This window comes from Tyto alba, unplaced genomic scaffold (genome assembly GCF_018691265.1).
Source record: "Tyto alba isolate M040663 unplaced genomic scaffold, T.alba_DEE_v4.0 Super-Scaffold_20, whole genome shotgun sequence".
NCBI lineage: Eukaryota > Metazoa > Chordata > Aves > Strigiformes > Tytonidae > Tyto > Tyto alba.
Window position 1 is genome coordinate 10,014,409 of NW_024881283.1, and position 18,424 is coordinate 10,032,832.

Below are 18,424 nucleotides of genomic sequence, written 5' to 3' on the forward strand. Positions count from 1 at the left end.
GAGGGCTGCCCCCGCGCTCCCCCCGCACCGTATCCAAGTGGGAAACCGAAAACCCGACACAAGGCGAGCTGTGCTGAGCCCCTGCCAAGAGCCATGGACAGAAATATCCTTGATTTCACCAAGGTGTGAATAACTTTTGACACTTCTAGGGCTTATTGCCTTAAAAAAATCCCCCAGCAGTCCCCATTCACACTCCACAGGACTGTGTTTCATATGAATGGAATATATGAATCACTGTAAAGAATTTAAATGCTTCCCTGTACAAAGAAAAGCTCCCTCCCCGCCTCTGCTATTGCGGCCGGGCTCCGCACAGCCTAAAACAAAGGCATGGCAGGAGACGGGGACAAATCCCGATCACCAAACTGCTGCTTCTGCGGGGCAGCTCATCGGCCAGGGGCAGACCGGGCTCTTGGTTCGAGCCAGCGCAGCTGGGGCAGAGCCGGGTGCCCCCCACCACCCACTTCAACCCGTAACCAACTCCCCTGGCCACGGCACTCGTGTTTTCTGAAATCCCGACGAGCTCCTGACAGCTCCCTTGTTCACATCTCCATGTGCCTTTCATGTTTCGGCTCAGCTCCCAACCCTAAACCCCAATTTTCAGAATGGAACAAGCAAATGCAGAAAATCGCTTTATTTCCATTCCTCTGCCCAAACACGCCGGGGCAATCCGCTGCCCTGCTGTCGGGGAGGGGGGCGGGATCGGGCCAGCCTGGCTGATGGAAACCGGGTGATTCTTCCTGCGAGAATCTCTCCCGTTTTTTTAGCAGTTTGGGTTTGGCTGCTCCTTTTCCCCTTGGGCAGCAGGGCGAGGAGGAAAGATGCAACGCGACGGCTGGCGCAGCCTGGCTGGGTTTCCTGCTGCGATGGTTCCCCTGGCATCGCCGCCCCAGCTCTGTGCCTGTGGTCGCAGCCCCGGCAGCGCGAGGGAAGCCAAGACGGGGCTCCAGGCACCCTGTTTATGTTCAGTCCCTCAAAGAGGCAGAAAACCTGAGGGCGGCTGGGGCCTGGCCCAGCACCCCCTATCTCCCACTGCCCACCATCGTGCTGCCCTGCCCCGGGGGGGCTCACAAACACCAGTCCCCCTGCCAGCTCCGTGTCCTAAATTCACAGGATCCGGCTCTAAAAGGAGCAGCTTTGTTTCCCAGTGTCCCTCGCAGACGGATCAAAACTGCATTTTTACAGAAGCAATAAAAATCCCAGGAATTCACCGGCCTTATGATTTATTAAACATGTTCCTTATAGCAAAGCTGCCCATAGATGAGAAAATATCTCCGGTAGGTTATTGCCTCGCCTGGGGCTACCGTACAGGGGGGGATCTCTCCTGGCTTATTGGGAATGCTCAAAGCCGGGGAACCTGGTAGATCAGGATCCAATTAACAGCAATGCTCTTAAAAAAAAAAAAAAAAAAAAAAAAAAACAAATAAAATAAGCACCTTGTATTTCCCAAGGTGTCTGTGGAAGGAGCCGCGGTGACCTGCCCTGATGTGCTGGTGCCCGTTGGGTGCAGACGTTTGCAGCCGCGGGCCAGGGCACCGAGCCGTGCCGATGGGCCAGCAAGGGCGATCCCAAAGGTCACAGCACTTTCCCCAAACCACTTTTGTTCTCAGAAACATATTTCGTAACAGCAGAAAGGAAGGTCCGAGCATTAGGCTACGGCTCGGTCTGTCTGGTTCCCAAACACGGCAAAGCCTCCGGGCAGGATCCGCTGGAAAAGGCGCACGGTTAAAGTGGGTCAGGGGAAAAAGAAGGGATGACAAAAGGGAAAAAGAAATAAAGAAAAGCATGCAGGCTAGGAGCTCGCCTGGCAAGAGGCGTTTGGAAGCGCCCGTGCAATATTCCTCTCTGCATGGGGAAAAGTAATCAGAACTACAGGGACTCGTGACTGAGAAATTCAAGAGATTTTCTCCCGTCCGAGCCCGGCGCGACCCGCGGGGGCCGCCCAGGTGCGCGCAGGGACCGCGGGCGCGGAGCCGGGAGCGGCGGGGCCCTTACCTCGGCGGAGCGCGGCTCGGGCGGGCAGCGGCCGGGACGGGACGGGCCGGGCCGGGCCGGGCCGGGCCGGGCACCCCCGGAGCGGGGCGGAGCGGAGCGGGGCGGAGCGGGGCGGAGCGCGGCGGTGCGGAGCCGGGAGGTGCGGGGGGATGCGGAGCGGAGCGGAGCGGAGCGGAGCGGGCAGCGCTGCCGGCGAGGGCGGGCGGGAGCGGGGCCGGGCCGGGCTGGGCTGGGCTGCCTGTTGCGATTTCTTCGTTTTCTGGGGTTTTTTTTTCTTTTTTTTTTTTTTTTTTCCTCTTCTCCCCCTTCCTCCTGGAGGTCCCAGCCCGGCAGCGCTTCTCCGTTCCTCCGTCGCAGGAGGGAGACTGCGCGCAAAATAAATCAATAAAAGCGCGGTGTCCCGTCCCGTCCCCCCCCCCCGCCCCCGGCCCCCGGCGCACCGGCGGGGTGGGAGCAGCGGGGACTCTGCCCCTTCCTCACCAGCCCAGGGGGTGGGCAGGGAGCCCACGGGCACGCAGACACCCCCGGCCCGCTCTGCCCCGCCCCGGTGCGGGGATGCCCGCTGCCCTGGGGATGCTGATGCCATCCGTGGTGGGAAAAGAGCCCCCTCCGACTGCACAGCAGGAACGGGGTGCTGCCCGCCTCCCACACTGCCCTGGGATGGGCAGATTGGGGTTCAACCCTCTTTTGCCTTCCTGGCCGGTCTGGCAGTGCAGGGCTGGAGCTGCTTGTTCCCATGCTCCCCCAAACCCACCGCCCATCCCCTTTGTGGACACAGGGCCAGTCCGAGCAGGAGGTGCTCCCCCACTTTGCTACAGCTGGAGGGACTCCACTGCCCCAAAGATGCTGCTGCTCTGAGCGGAAAAGCAGGGAAATGTGGTGCCAGCACAGCCAGGTCCTGCTGCCTCTGGGTTGGGCACGGTTTCAAATCACTCACGGGGACAGAGGTGCCCCGATCCCGGGGGAGCGGGGTGCCCACAGCCCCCACCTCCGGCCTTTCCCAGCCGCCGTGTGCTGCCCGTTCCCGAGGCGGAGGAGCCGTGGCATCCCGCTGGCAGCCGCGTGCCGGGCACAGCCGGGACACCGCCGGCACTGCCACAGCTGCGGGGTGCACGGGCCTGGGGGTGCGGGGCCCCCGCTGTGCCCCGGGAGGCAGATTAAGGTTGCTCAGGCAACGGGCACGGAGAAAGCCCGTCTGGATCGAGGCCGCCGGGACGCACAAGGGTGTTTGCTTTCCGTATTAAGCGCCTGAGCAAGGAGGGGGGGCATCAGACGGCTAATCCCCCCTCAATGCCTTCCCTCGGCGAGCGGCCGCTGCGGGGCCGGACCCTGCTCCCAGGAATGCTGATGTGCTCTGCCCCGCGCGGGCGGATGAGGCCGGGGCTGGGGTCCCCTCCGTGCCCCAAGCAGGCAGGGCTGGGGGACCCCCCAGAGCTGCTCCCCACTGCAGGCCGCGGCGAGCAGCTTAGAGCGGCCCCGAGGCTGCTCCTGGCCACGGGTTCAACCGCGATGCACCGTCACCTGCTCCTCGGGGACCGCAGCCCCGGCGGGACGGCCACTGGCCAAAACCGCTCCACCGCCGCCCTGGCCCCGCGGCTGCCATACCCCGGCAGTGCCAGCTCTCCTGCCCTCGCCCTCGTCCCACCGGTGCGGGGCAGCGCGGGTGCAAGGCAGAGCACGGAGGGGTCTCCGCCGGCACGGCAGCCCCGGGAGAAACGGACTGGCCTTGTTTAACCGGAGCTCTCACTGGCAAAGCATTTCCTCTGCACGCAGACTCGTTAGCCAGCACAGACATTCCTCTGTCCCACAGAGCGAACCGGCGGCTGCAGCCACGCTCCGCGCCGGCCTCTCCTGCCTGTCGTGGCCCCCACGCCGGCTCATTCCTGCATGGCCCCCGCACCATCCCCTTCGCCGGGACGGAGCCTGGGGTGCAGCCGTGCCACCCTGGCCATGCACCGGCCCCTTCCCTCTGCCCAGCTGCGCCGGAGCACCGGGGCACTCGCTCGGTGCTCGGCGGTGTCCCCACGGTGCCATCCTGAACGGTGCACATGGGGCACCGGGGACAAGCGTGCCTGCAAGGGTGCATGTGGCTGCAGGTGCCAGCGGCACTGCTGCCCCGGACACGGCTCAGCCGAGGCGCTGGCTGTGCCGAGCTGCTGCTGAAGGCTCTCCTCCCCGGCCGGAGAGGGAAGCCCGGCTTAGCACGGGATTTAGCGGCTCTGCTGCCTCTAATCTCTGGCAGCTCCTCGCCCGCCTGCCGTGCCAGGGCTCCACGGTGGCCCCGGCCTCCCAGGGGGGCGAGAGATGATGCCGTGAAGACCAGCACCGAGCTTGCCGTGCCAGCGGCCATAACTGAGCCAGTGAGGGTCCCGACAGCTCAGCAGCACCAGGGCCTGGGTGCGTGGGCACTGCTGTGCCCAGGGGCTGCTCGCAGGGTCCCACTCTCACTGCCCCTCAAAAGCCCCGTCCCAGCCATCCCGCTGCTCCACACAGGAGGAACAAAAAGAGAAGGAGGAGAAATAATTCAATCTAGGGCTGAAAAATTCCTTAACTTAATTTCAGCGGGTCACAGACGTAATCGAATCAGCCCCGTGCGTTGGAATATCGTTTCCATGTTTCCACAAGACGGATAATTGTGCTCTGAAAACCAGCCCTTGGTGCTCAGCAGGAAAATCTGCCGCAGGGGTTGGAGGGGGCCAGGGGCTGGGCCGGCAGCACTTCTGCTGAGCAGAGCCCCGTGGTGCCGGCGGCCGTGGGCTGCGGTGTCCCCGCGGCAGGGGAGGCTGAGCCCCGCTGGCTGCGTGTGCCGGGGTGCAGCGCGGTGCTGGCAGGGCTGTGCCAAGGGCAGGGCCAGGGTGCATCGCCCCGGCTTTGCTGGCGCTGACAAGCAGGTGAGAAGTGCCCGGAGCGGGAGGAAGCCGAGCAGCGAGCGGCGGTGCCGGCACAGCGCGGGGCGAGCCGCGGCTCCGTGTGGAGCGCGGTGCCAGATCCCAGCCTTCGGGAACATTCAGTGATGGATTAAATGCAATCTGACTACCACTGTGGGAGGTTGGAGAGAATTACTTCATACAAATGCACTTCGGAAAGTATTTAGAGTCAAATTTTCAAAAGCCCCTGAACGATTTAAGAGCCAAAATCCCATTTTCCAAAGTCACTTAAATGAGCAAGAAAAGATCGGTAAAGACAACACGCCGGCCAGCCGGGGCCTGGGGGGAGCGGCCACTCTGCCGGCACATCGCGAGGTGCCGGATCAAGCGGCGGCAGCAATCGGCCTCTGCAGCCTTCGCCCCCGGGAGACTTGAGAATGCAGCGGCCCCCGAAAGCATCCCCCCTGCGCTTCTGCCCAGGCTGGGGACGGGGCCCAGCGGGGCAGCTCGCACGGGACGGTCCCGCCAGGCTCGGGGACAGCGTCCGGCTCTGCATCCGCAGCAGCCGTGGGGACAGCGGGGCCGCTGCTCCGGCTCGGCGTGCAGACCCCGCCGGGGCAGGAGGGGTCCCCGGCTGTAACGGGAGAAGGCCGGGCTGCAGCTGGGAACCGCATGGCTCCTTCCCTTACCCCACAACCGCTGCAGCCTCCTAAAAGCATCTCTAGTTCCCCGTTCAGCATCCTAATGAACCGCAAGGGCAGCTGGGACCCTCCGAGGCAGCAACCATGGAGACTCGACCCCCCCAAAGAGTAAATCCCAAAGCAATTAGCTTTGCAAGCTTCGGCCGGGCTGGTGGAGGTTCCACATTCCTCGGTGGCTATAAAGCTCTTTACTGGGATTGTTTTTCTGCGTAAGCCCTGCCCGGGGTACACATGGCCATGGCTCTGGCTCCCAGCGCCTTTGGTGCATGTCATAAAAAAAACACTCTCAGCACATTGACTTTGCTAGAGCTAAAGAGAAGCGGGTTTATACACTTCCCCCGATAGAAAGCATGAAGGATCTGAGACAGAATTCTTGCTCCAGGATCCTTTACAATTCCTGGAGGACATTTTTGGAAAGGGAAGGGTTGTATTTACTTTGGCAGCTGACTCCGCTCCTATATACATATGCATGGAAAAACTGCACTCACCTAACATTTCCACGGCTCCCTTTCCTGCAGAGAGCCAGCCCAGGTGGGAGCTGGCAGCCCCAAGGCCTCTGTTTGGAAATGGCACGTTGAATTGAAAGCCTCAGAGGAGCTGGAGGTTAAAACTCTCCCGCGGCAGCCCCAGAGGCTGCCAGCCCTTCCCGGGCAAGTGCTTGCCCTGAGTCAGCAGGCAGAGGCAGCAGAGCCCTGAGCGGAGTGGCAAGAGAAATACTGCTGAGGTGTAGGGAGGGAGGAAGAAGAGGAGGAGGAGGAGGAGAGCTGCTGGGCACCGCTGGTGAGTGGGAGCAGGAGCAGGAGCAAGAGCAGGAGCAGGAGCGAGTGATGTCTCTGGCCTCATGCTGCTGTGAGGGTTGCAGGGAGAGCAGGGACATGGCCCCAGCACCAGCAACGGGTTGTCCCCGAGGGCTCGGCCGTGCCCCGACCCGCGGCGGGCTGGGAGCGAGGGGTGAAGTGACCCACATCACCATTAAACCCAGCAAATGCAAAACAGACACAAAAATGCTGCCGCAGGGTCTTGTGTGACATAGCTCAGCACGGGCCCAGAGGCTGCAGCATTCACGCGGATGGTGGCAGCGTCTGTCCCTCGCCCACGGCGGTGGCAGCTGATGGTGACAGGGAAACCTGCCCGTGACCCCCGCGACAGCACGCATGGCAGTGCTGGGGCCACGAACCGCGGAGATTCCCGGGGAATAACACCCAGGGCTGTATTTTTTCTGAACACATCAATTCTCAGCTGCCTTCTGGAGCAGGCATTGCAGCTTTGCCCTCCTCACCCGCCCGCGGCCACAGTCCCCCAGGAGCTGCGGCCAGAGCAGCCTGGGCAGTGCCTGCCCTTGGACCTCGGGCTCCGTGTCCCGTCGGGGCAGGGGGTGAGGCGGCCGAACGCGGCTCCCCGGGGAACGGCAGCGTTTGCGAGTGTGAAATCAGCTGGAAAACGCGCTGCTCTCCCGGCTTCCCCAGCTCCACCTAACACAAACCGGCTCCCCAGCAGAATTTGCCGGAGCCAGGCACCATCCCTGCGATGCCCCGTGCCCGATGTGCCCCTCGCCGCCCTCCTCTCCCCGCTCTGCACCTCCAGCCTTTCTGTGGCCGCTGTGATTAATTCACTGACAGTGGGGCAGGAATAAATCCACCCGTTGGCACGTTGTAAACTCATCACGTGCTGGGGGCTCGCATTCCAGCCCACCATAAACACCCCTGGCTACAAGCTAGTAAATCTGTCTCCAGAGCCGGCGGGTGAGCCGAGTCCCTGGGTCCTGAGGCCGGGGTGACCCCTCAGCACCCACCGTGGCTCAGGAGAGGACCCGGCTGCTGTCACCCTCCCTGTTTGCATCCCTCCTTCCCGTGCCAGTCCTGCACCAGTGACCAGGATGGGTGCTGCCATCTGCAAGCTGCTCCCGTGGGTACCGGGGACCCATCCCACGGGATGAGGGGAGGGTCCTGCCTGGCCGGGACCTGCCCCGGGGGTCCGGTGACCTCTCTGGAACACGCAGCAGCATGCGAGGAGGTTTGCTGCTCCCGGTGCTCTGCTGTGCTGCTGAAACGTTTATGTAGTAAACTAGTTGTAAAAGAGAAGAAAGAAAGAAAAAAAAAAGTTTTATTATCCACCAAACAGCTGCTGCTTCGTTTTATGGGGGTCATTCTCCGAGGAGGTCCGGCTGGTGGAGCAGAGGCACAAAGCCCAGGTCCTGGTGGGCTCCAGGCTCCTGGCTCCCCCCATCTGGGCTCCCCCCGGCCCCCATCCACCCCACAGCAGCGGGCTGGGCACTCGGGGCCGGGCAGGGGCAGCGGGGCACAGCCTGGGGAAGCACACTTGTTGCTTTATGATTTTTATCAGCCGAGCTATTGTTGGGGCTGTCAGCAGGTCGCCTTGGGGAGGGGGCGCGGGGGCCCTGCTCGTTGGGCGCTGGCGTGGGGCTGCGTCCTGCGGCACCCGGAGCGCGGCTGTGAGGTCAGGCAGTGCGTGAGCAGCTCCGGAGGGCAGGGCAGGGGAGAGGGGGCCCAGGCTGGTTCCCATCGCCTTCCCCGGGAGAGGAAACCGGGGGCACAGCACCGCCTCGCCTTCCCGGAGGAAGCCGAGCGCTCCAGCCAGGGCACGGCCGGTGCCCAGAGCCACGGGGCAGGGTTGCAGGATGAGGACACCAGCCCGGCGGGCCGGGGGCCAGGGCTGCTGCAGCCCCCAGCACTGCACGGAGCCCACGGAGAGTTGGCTGCGGGGCTGGGGGGGCCCTGGGCATCGCCAGGGGATGGGGTGCCCGTGCTGGGGGTGTGCACCGGAGGGGACAGGCAACTGTGGGGCTGTGTCAGCCCATGCCCCCTGTGCTCCTCTTCCTCCTTCCCCATCGCTTGTGCCCCTTTGCCTGTCGGTTTGGGGGGCCCCAGGCCGCGGCTTGTGCCTGCGCTGGGGAGGGGGGCACGGGAGGCTGTACCCGCGGCCGGCCCGAGAGCTCCCGGCAGCTCCAGCCCTCTATGAAATAATTTGTTATTTTAGTTGTAAAACAGTAAGTGGCCCCTTTCCAGGCGGCGCAAGGGAAAAGCCAAACGAGCCCCACTCCCGTTAATGACTGAACCATTCAGTCAGCGCGGGCAGGGACTGGCAGAGGAGCGGAGCCCACCACCCCCTCGCCCCCTCCACCACTCCAGCCACGAGGACCGCGCTAACGATTAATTACTGGGGCTGCCACGGCTCTGAGCAGCTTTTGTGCAGGGCGAGCATGCCGGGGCTGTGCGTGTGCTTGGAGGGCAGTGCCAGCGTGTCCAGGCGCTGGGGCTGGCACCTTTGCCGTGTGCCTGGCGTGCCGAGGGGTCCCGCGTGGCTCAGCGCAGGCCGGCACGGCGCTGGTCTGGCTGAGCCGGCTGCTCTGGTTGCCCGGAGCGTGTCTGGCTTGCCCGGCGTGAGAGCAGCCGGACACACGGCCCGGGGCCCCGGGGGCCACCCTGCGGGACTGGGCGCTGCTGGGAGGTCACACTGGGAACGTGCAGCACCACTGGGTCAGGCTGGGAATGCAATCACAGGGGTGAGCACTGGGCACCCCACTGGGGAGGAGGAGGAGGAGGAGGAGGAGGAGGAGGAGGAGGAGGAGGAGGAGGAGGAGGAGTTTTAACCCTTTCCACGCCCAGGGATGAAATGCATGCACCCATGGGTCCTGGGGTGCAGCGCTGCCCGACCTGGGCAGGGTGCAGGCAGGGCCAGCCCCAGCCAGGCAGCAGGATGGGGGCACACCTGGGGCTGACGACCCTCCCCAGGTCGGGGAGGCCTGCATGTGCTCTATGTAAGGGGCCAACAGCCCAGCCCAGAGCTGGTTTGGGGCTGCTCCTGCTGGGTAAGGTGGGGGCATTGCTGCTGTGGGGTGTCTGTGTGTCCTTGGGCTGGTGGGAGCTTCTTTGCCTCTTTCTACGCAGCTTTTTTGACGCTGCCTTCGAGCCCAGCTCAGAGCTGGTGGCCCGGGCAGGCAGGGCTGAGCCTGGGCTAGGCGGTTGGCTCTGCTGATAGCCAGAGAGCCAACCTGCTGGAAAACCCAGGGGGGGCCAGCCTCCCCACAGGGGTACGAGGCCACAACTTGTGTGGGAGTGATGTGGGTGGCTGCTTGCTCTGCAGCAGCCCCAGTTTGGCTCTGCTGGTCTGGGGGTGGGGAGCGGGGTGACAGGCTGCCAATGTTGGGGTGGGGAGCGGGGTGCCAGGCTGCCAATGTTGGGGCGGGGAGCGGGGTGCTGGCCGGTGTGGCAGAGCCACCCGGGGGGGGGGCTGCCCTGGGAAGTGTTCAGGTGTGGAGCAGAGCTGGGTGCCAGGCTGCTGAGAAGGACTAACTGGGGTACTGGGTGTGGGGGTCCAGCTGGTCTGCCTAAAGCTCAGCTTAGGGCAGGAGCCGAGGGCCCTCCCTTGCAGGGATCTGCGCCCACGTGGGGTTAAAGCCCAGCACTGCCTGCCCCCACATGCCCCAGTCCTGGCTATACCGCACCCACCACTCGGTTCACAAACACGGGTGTCCCGTGGTGACCTTCCTGAGTGTCAGCCTTGAGTGGGGTAGCTCAGCAGCCGCTTGACTTTTATCCCAACCCAAAATCAACGTGGAGCCTTTTCTGCAGACACTTTGGGCTGGGTGGGGGAACTGTGGGGTGGAAAAGGACCTTTTCCTTGATCTGCTCTTGCAATAACAAAGCTGAGAGCCTGCCGGCCCGTTTGGGCGTGGGCTGCCCCAAGCAGCGTGGCCGTGCTGGCCGCAGCTCAGCTTCGTGCGGCCGCCTGGGCCTGCTGCGGGATGCTCCTGCCCGAGCCTTGCTCAATTAACATGAGTTGGTAATTAATTTCTCTTGATACGGATGTAATGTCCTTTGGAAACCAGCACCCTGACACGTGTCCTTTCCTCTTCCCAGTGCAAATACAGGGATGTGGCTGCTGCAGCCCTCGGCCTCGGATGGATGTGGCCCACGGACACAGGTGGGTGCTGACGGCGGCTCCTGGGTGCATTTGCTTTGCCCTCCCATTGCTGAGAGGGGCTGGGGGGGACTGGAGCAGCTGGAAACTTCAGGTCAGGGCGAGTCAGAACAACCCAGGACACAAGGAAGGGTGAACAAGCAACTCATGGGGCTGGGGACAGGCACAGCCCAGGCAGGATCCAGCTGTGCCGGGGGGAGGGCACCTGAAGCCCAGATGTCCAAACCTCAGCACTGGCCAGTGCAGATGGAGGTGGCATGTGGCCAGTAAATCAGCATCGCTTTGTCTCCATGCTGGGATAACCCCGCCAGGCTGGGCAGGGCTGCAGGGCTGCTGGGACACGTTTCCCCAGCTGAGCTTCAAAGGGGGTGAGAAGCCCCAGGAGCGGGGGCGTTGCTGGGGGGCACATGTGGGTGTTGATTGTTTCTTGTTCCCTTGCCCCAGGGACGGGGAGACCTGAAATGCCCCCTCCTGTTGCTGTGAGCAGGAGCCCTGGGGGGGAGCAGGGCCCTGCTCAGGGATCTGGACCCCCTTCCCAGCAGAAACAGTGCTGGTTCCACGTGCTGCCAAAGGGCCCCACGAAGCATTTCCCCAGGGTCACTCCCCGGAATCCCCGTGGGCTCTCGTGGTGATGCTGGGGCAGCCCGGCCATCACTCCTGGAGTCTGGCAGTGCCATGCTGAGCGCTCCCGGGCTGTGCAGGCAACACCCCTCCCCGCTGTCAGGTTTTAGACACGAGTCCTCAAAAATGCAAAAAATGCAATGGGAATCAAGGTTGGCCTGAAGATTTTTTTTTTTTTTTTTTTTTTTGATCTTTTCGCAATTGCTGCAGTATTGCTGTAAGTACATCCAGATGGCTGCAGACCACACAGAGGCAGCGTGCCCTGCCGGCACGGCCACCTTCGGGCCACCCCATCCCACCTCGCCTGTGACACTTGGGGACCTTGGAGGCCTTTGGGACGTAACAAGGGGCATCGCTTGTGCAGGTTGAGCTGTGTGTCCTTAGGGTTAACCCGAATGGATAGCTTTGGGGTGAACTGTCCCCCAGGGCTGGTGGCTTGTCATGCAGCTCCAAGGGATGCCATGGCAGAGCCATCACCCCCTGCTTGTGCCTGGGGTGAGGACGTGACCTCCAGCAAAGCTTTGCTGAACGCAACAGGGAGCTGAGCATCGCAACAGGGAGCTGAGCATCGTGTAGGCAAAACTATAGATCAGCTGCTGAGTAGTGAAGCTAAACCTTGTCTCAACACCACTGGCTCTGTCCCCTTGGCTCCCGGCACGGTCCTGGCCGGGGGCTGCGCTGGGCTCCTCGGGATGGCAGGTCGCTGCCCGGCTGGGTGAGCTAGCTCGCTATTTATTTGGCCTGAGCGTTGCTATTGCTGAAACTTCAAACGGGAGGGGAAATGGCCAGTGTCATTTATATTACAGGTTAGCTGCTGCATCTGCAGAAATCTGGGGCAGAGCAGACCTGGGCTTGTTTTGGCGCTTTTATTGTGGCTCGGAGCTGAGGAGGGAGGGGATGATGGAGGTGATGGCTTCCCCCCACCCCCCCACCCCAGCAATGTGTGCTCGGGAGGCTGGTGGATGCCCCAGCCTCGGGGTGCTCCTGAGGGATGCCCAGTCCCTGCCCGAGATGCTTCGCTTCCCACGGCAGAGCTGTGCTCAGGGCCCCGCTCCCCGGGAACCGATGGGCCAATGATGGTAAATTCACTGGGAGGCTCATTTTAGCCCACCACTCGCTGTACTCGTGCTCTTAGCAGGGCTGGTGGGAGGGTGCAGGTGCCTGGGTTGGGATGGGGGGGTGCTGGAGTGGGCAGAGGGGCAAGGGCAGGGCTGGGGGGTCCCTCCTGCCTGTGTGGGCTCCTCTGAAGCACCTGGGTGCTGCCAGTTCTGACTCCTGGGCTTGTTCCTTGCAGGAGTAGGACCATGTTTACCTGAAGCTTACTCCTCAGGCAACAAACCCATGGTGGCCTTTGTCAAAAAGCAAGAGCATTTCTACGGAGATCATAATTTCCTTTTCTGAAAGCCAGTTCCCATTAAGAAAACATGTTTTGACTAAAATCTGATGCCCAGCTCTCTTCTCTGTGGTCTAATCAAGAGTAGAAGATAAAGTGCAGGTGGTGTGAGGCAGGCGCCGCACCCAGCTCCAGTCTTCCCCAGTAGCAGCTGTTCTGACCAGGGCTCCCCAGTGCAGCGGGGTGAGGGGCTGCTCCCCCCACCCCACCAGCCAGCATCACCCCAAAGCCAGCCCGGCTGCTGGCACGGGGCTCACGTGGTACCTGGCAGGGATGCTGCCAGCACCCAGCGTGTTCCTCCTGCTCCTCTCCCAGCACCCGGAGCAAGGTCCCGGTCCCATCCCCACTCCCGGCCTCGTCGCTGGTCTCGGCCGAGCACCCGTGGGCCGGTGGCCGTGCTTTCCCTCCCCTCTGCTGCCCACCAAACCGAGGAAGTCGCAACCGCAGAGCTCTTGAAAGCATTTTTTTGGTGGAGACCACCGGTACTGAGAGATTAAAATTGCTGTTGTTTCTTCCATTACTCAGCTTTCCTGAATTATGGGGTGTAATACTCAGGGAGTGGGAATAATTAGGGGAGAACAATGGCAGGCTTGAAGGCTTAAATACGCCTGTGTGGTACTCCCAGCCAGTCCAGCCTGCTGTCACATTTCTCTAGGCCTCCATTTTCCACAGCCTGTGCCAAGCCGTTTCCGCTACGGGTACCCGCTCCTCAGCTTCCTCATTCCTCAGGCTCCGCTCCCCGGCCCAGCCATCCCAGTTAACGCTCTGCTCCCCAGCTCCCAGCCAGCCAGCACCCCCAGCATGGTGTGCTGGAGCCTGGGGGGTGCAGGAGCCCAGGGCAGGGGGGTGCTGGAGCCTGGGGGGTGCAGGAGCCCAGGGCAGGGGGATGCTGAAGCCTGGGGGATGCAGGAGCCCAGGGCAGGGGGATGCTGGAGCCAGGGGGGATGCAGGAGCCCCGGGCAGGGGGATGCTGGAGCCTGAGGTCAGGGGATGCTGGAGCCAGGGGGGATGCAGGAGCCCCGGGCAGCCCCCATCACCTCTTGGCTCCCTCCAGGCTCCTCTGCGCCGGGCAGGCAGAGGTGCCGCCGGGTTGTTTCGGTGCTCTGTGCTCGAGGAAGCCTCTGGGTTTCTTCCCTTCGTGGGGGATGCCCCTCCGGCTCCTCGGTGGCATCTTGCTCAAGCGCCTTCCCAGCAACGGCTCGCTGCTGTGGGACCTGGGGGAGCAATAACAGAGTTTGGGCAAGAGGCCGCGGTGCCAGCACTGGCCCTGGGGCAAGATTCTGGCTCCAGCCGGGCACGGGGTGGCTGTGGGGAGCTTCGTGCCCAGCAGTGGGATGGGGATGTGGAGCCACAGCCTGGGGCAGAGCTGGCCCTGTGTCCAGCGACTTCTCTCTGAGCCCTTGGTTGTCAGTGCTAGCACTAATTAAAACAAAATCAATATTTTTTTTTTTCCTGGAAAAAGACACATAGTTCTGGCGCGCTCTTTCCCCGAGTGAGCTCCCATGTCTCAACTGCCCGTGCATGACGGGCAGGGAGAAGCCAACGGGATCCTGGGGCTGAGACAAAAGTCTGGGGCTTTGCTTCATTTGGGGAGGGGATTGGTTTTAAATTTTCAAATAATTTTGCTCCTCTCTATTAAATTAACTGCTTGGGAGCCTCAACCGCAGCCTGTTCCCTGCCATTCAGGCATTGTTTGGTCCTGCTCGGCAAACCCTGCAAGGGGAGATGGTGGCCAGGCCCCGGGGGGCTGGGGGGGCAGGAGGGAAGCGGGTCCCCAGGGCTGCCCCTCGCAGCCCATCCTCAGGAGCAGCCAAGGGGACACCCCAAGCGTGTCCCCCGAGAGCTGTGCCGCTGCATGTGCCCACCCCCAGCTGCTGCCCAGATGTGCAGGATGAGGAGGTGGCTCCCGGGGCTGGCCAGCACCCCGGCACGTGTTGGCAGGGCTCGGGTTCGCAGAGCCTCTGCCAGGGCCAGTTGGGCGCTGGGTGAACAGACAGTGACAACCAGGAAAGGAGGAACCGGCAACCGAGCCGCTCTCCCCGGGCACTGCTGCAGGAGGGGGAGCCACAGGTTTGAACTGCTGGATTTCCTCGATTTATTCTAGAAAGTAGCAGCTCCCAGGAGCTGGGTTGCCTGGGGCGAGGAGGAGAGCTCCATCACCGGGTTCCTAAACCGGGGTCAGCCCAAGCGCAGCGGGGATGGGCTGAGAGCGGCTCCTGCCCTGGGATGGGTTAGATGCCCTTCAAAAACCCAGCTTGCTGTGGCTCAGGGAAACACAAACCATTTCAGCAGCTCCCTTCCTTGGAAGGCACAATTAAAACTCTTTTAAAAGAAAACAAACATTTCTCATCAAAATGCCTGTTGTTCCTGGCCCGCAGCTGAAGGTCTCTTTACAGGCCAAGGCTGCTCAACACCAGCAGCTTCCCAAGCTGCCTCCGGGCAAATCGACCTGAGCTGCACTCAGAGTTCTGGCTGCATTTGGTAACCGGCCCTTGGAAATTCTGCACCTTTTGTAGAAAGTCAGGAAGGCTGGGCTGGTGCTCCCCTGCTCTCCCCAGGGTCTTTGTTCCTGGGGTGGCAGCGAGCTTATGGCCTCAGCGTTTGCTGTGTGAAATGGCTGCATGGGCCATATCCCATCCTCCGGGCACTCCCACACCTTTTTTTTAGCTGGAGCCTGTGTCTCTGTGCCACATCCCGCACCGCTGGACGTCTGGAGGGGAACCGTGCTGCTGCCAGCAGGACAATAGCGGCTGTGGTTTTAATTATTTGGGTTTAGTTGAGTGGAGCAGAACAAGACACTGAGAGCAGCGAAACCACAGGGAGAAAGGCGGAAAGGACGGTCTTTGGCTGTCTGCCTGATGGGAGGCGTGAGGGGGGGTTGGCTGGACTGTCCCGTGGCCGGGAGAGCACCAGTGTCCTCGCTGGGTCACAGCATGGGGCTGGGAACGGCGGTGGGGCTCGGCTGGTGTCAGTCTGCTCTCCTGCGACTGCCGTGCCGGGGCTGTCCCTGCCCCGCAGAGCTTGGCACTACGGGGACAAAGCACCGCGCGGTGACTCGGGAGCACGGACCCACCCAGGGTGCAGGGGGGGCACCGGGATGAATTAACAGGGTCCCTGCCCCAGACAGCCCTCGTGCCTGCACGTGCTGGCAGTGCCACTCTGTGCCTGGGAGCGGGGACGTTTCTCACTGCGTTTCCGTTCGCCTAGCGCTTTAGCAGACGCCTTCGCTGCAGTGTTGACTTTCAAAGGGCTGGAAGAGCTCCCACAGCTGGGCAGAGCAGGGGAGGAGGGTGCTTGTCCTGCTTAGGAAACACAAAACAATAAAAGAGGAACAATGGAGCCTCCTTCCCTTCACCCAAAATACCAAACGCCACCAAAACGTGGCAGAGCTCCGAGCAGCGCTGCTGGGGCAGCTCTCGTGTCCCCTGGCCCGAGGAGCGGAACTGTGGATTCCTCTTCCTCTTCCTCAGCCCTGGCAAGGGATGCTGCGGGAGGGCGGGTGCCAAGGAGCATCGCCAGAGGGCTGCCCTGACCTGACACTGCTGCCATCAGGCATTCCCAGCTTTGGAAACCACGTTTGGGCCAGGGCAGTAGTTTTTTCAGCCTTGGGGAAGGATTTTTTCAAGCTGCTGGGGCTTCCCAGGTCAGCTGAACGTGCTTCGCAGCCTGCCCAGAGTCCTGGGAAGGTTTATGAAAGCATCCATGTACCCAAACGTGCCGGACTGTTATCAGGCAGGGAACACATTCATTTGGCACCCATGCCAAGTATGGGGAGATGCTCAGCCAGAGCTGGGAGCCCTGGGGCAGGGGGGGACCAGTGTCTTGGCTGTAACCCACCCCCTGAGCATCCTCTGGCCTGGCCCTGGTGCAGCCAAAGGTTTGTTCAACACACGGCTGCAGCAGGCGCTTGGGGACGTGGGGCTGAGCATCCCACACGTGTGGGGCTCGGGAGGGGGGGGGGGCTGTTTGCTGAGCTGTGAGCGGATGGTGCCAGCCCATCCCCGCCGGCACGGCCCACACCTTGGCTGCTCGAGGCTGCCGGTGCCATGCTAGCCCTGCCGAGGAGCTGCTGTCCCCAGTGCACGAGCCCTCACGGGTGAAACATCCTTCGCACGGTCCCAGGGAGCACCCAGCACCCCAGCCGAGCACATCTGGCTGAAAGCTGTGGGAGCTGCCCCAGCAATGAGGACACCAGCCTGGAAACATTCCCCTCCTGGAGAGATTCCCCCACCCTGTCCAGGCTCCTCTCCCGGCACCATCAGCGGGTGCTGGGCTGTGGGGTCTGCAAGGGGACGGTGCCCGGGGCTGCCACCCATCCTTGGGTGAGGTGGCAGGAGTGGGGCTGGGAGCTCTGCTCCCATCAGTGAGGGGAGAAAGGACCGCTCGGCCCCAGGCTGGGATGGGGCGTACCGTGCGGTCGGAGCAGGGCAGCAGCAAAGAGGTTTTGCTGTTTGCCTGCGGCAAAGCAGGAGGCAAACGCCGGGCAAGCTGGGGAGGCGAACTGGTTTAAACACTCAAGCTGGATGCTGGTAAGGCACACACGGGACTTCAGCTCCCGCCAGCGTGCCCGGCAGGACACCAGCCAAAGTCCCACTTGCCCGCGGGAGGGAGCAGTGCTGGAGGAAGGAAAGGGCTGGAAAAGCTCCTTCCACCCTCCGTGGGCATTGCTGCGGATAAAGCTGCTGCAGCCCCTTGCTCCGGGAGCCCGGGATGGGGCTGGGAGCCGGGGTCTGGGTGATGCGGGGCCCCTTGGCTGCCCGCGTGGGGTGGCCCGAGTGCCCGGCGTGGGCAGGCAGGGGCCAGGCACGGCGAGGGGGGCTCGCCCCACGCACACCCCACCCCCCGCTGTGGGATCCTGCAGTGTCGCTCTCCGGCACCGCTCCTGCCCCGCGTCCCCCCCCCTCGACTTGTTGCTATCGTCATCTCTAATATCGCGCAGAGATATGAAAGGCTGAGAGTCGCCTCTTTTCCTGCCAGGTTAAATCGTTCACCAGGAATGTCTATTATTCCCACAAGTCAACTTTCCCCTGCGCGGTATGTGTCCAGGGGTCAGGCCTGGCACTACATGAAAGTGAAGGGTATTCAATAACCTAGAGCCGTGGCAAGGCTTTAGTCCAACTCCAACCATGTTCAGGGTTTTATTGATGCAGCATGCCTTTCCCCATTTGTTTCCTATAAACAGCACATGGTAATATTTAGTAGGTTTCAAACAGAGCTTTTTGCATATTCTCCCTTGTCTACAATGAGCTACTTGGTAGTAGACAGTTTTAATTTACTTAATGCAATTTTTGCTTTTTGTTCTTCCAGAGGGTCTGGGCTGGTTTTGACCCAGTCGCCCCAGCAAATTACTGCACAACTCTGTAATTCCCGGGGGGGGCCGGCCGTGGGAGCCCGGGACCCACTCCCCGTGGGGGTGAGCACGTTCCCTTGCTTGCCAAAGGAGGGAAAAGGACCCGGCGTGAGCTCACCGTTGCAAAATAACCCCCTTTTAGCTGCGATGTCAGCAAGGACACGGGGCCTCCCTCCCCCCAGACCCTTCGGGACGTGGTCTCGGGGGGCAGCCGCTGCCCTGGGATCCGGATGTGTGCCGGGGCTGTTTGGGGCCGTTCTGGCGAGGTTTGGCTCCTGCCGCCGGCCGGGCAGGTGACACGCGATGCTCACCACCTCCAGCCCAAGAGAAAAAGCCACTTTCCTGCCAAAGCCGCCGCTTCCCCATCCTCGGGGCGGGCCGTGGCCGAGGTGCAGCCCTGGGGGCGCTCAGTGCTGAGCAAGGCTGCAGGTGGCCCCCCCAGCACAGGGGGTTACCCCCCGTAGGTTCCTGGGGGGCGTTTACACCGTTTATACAAGCACGAGAGGCCCAAATTCCTGCTCCTGGAGAGCCAGCAGTTGCCATTCCTCACCTGCATGCT

The 18,424-nt window shown here is 62.4% G+C and overlaps 1 protein-coding gene across 1 annotated transcript in view; it reads right to left on the reverse strand.

The window, feature by feature from the left end:
• The window catches only part of COL8A2 (collagen type VIII alpha 2 chain), a 37,831-nt gene extending 31,589 nt beyond the window's left edge, over positions 1-6,242 (reverse strand). Inside the window, 1 exon segment of the mRNA XM_042793932.1 lies at positions 6,049-6,242. Within this exon segment, the coding sequence (XP_042649866.1) occupies positions 6,049-6,055 (7 nt within the window). The 5' untranslated portion in view covers positions 6,056-6,242.
• Positions 6,243-18,424: the final 12,182 nt, after the last annotated feature.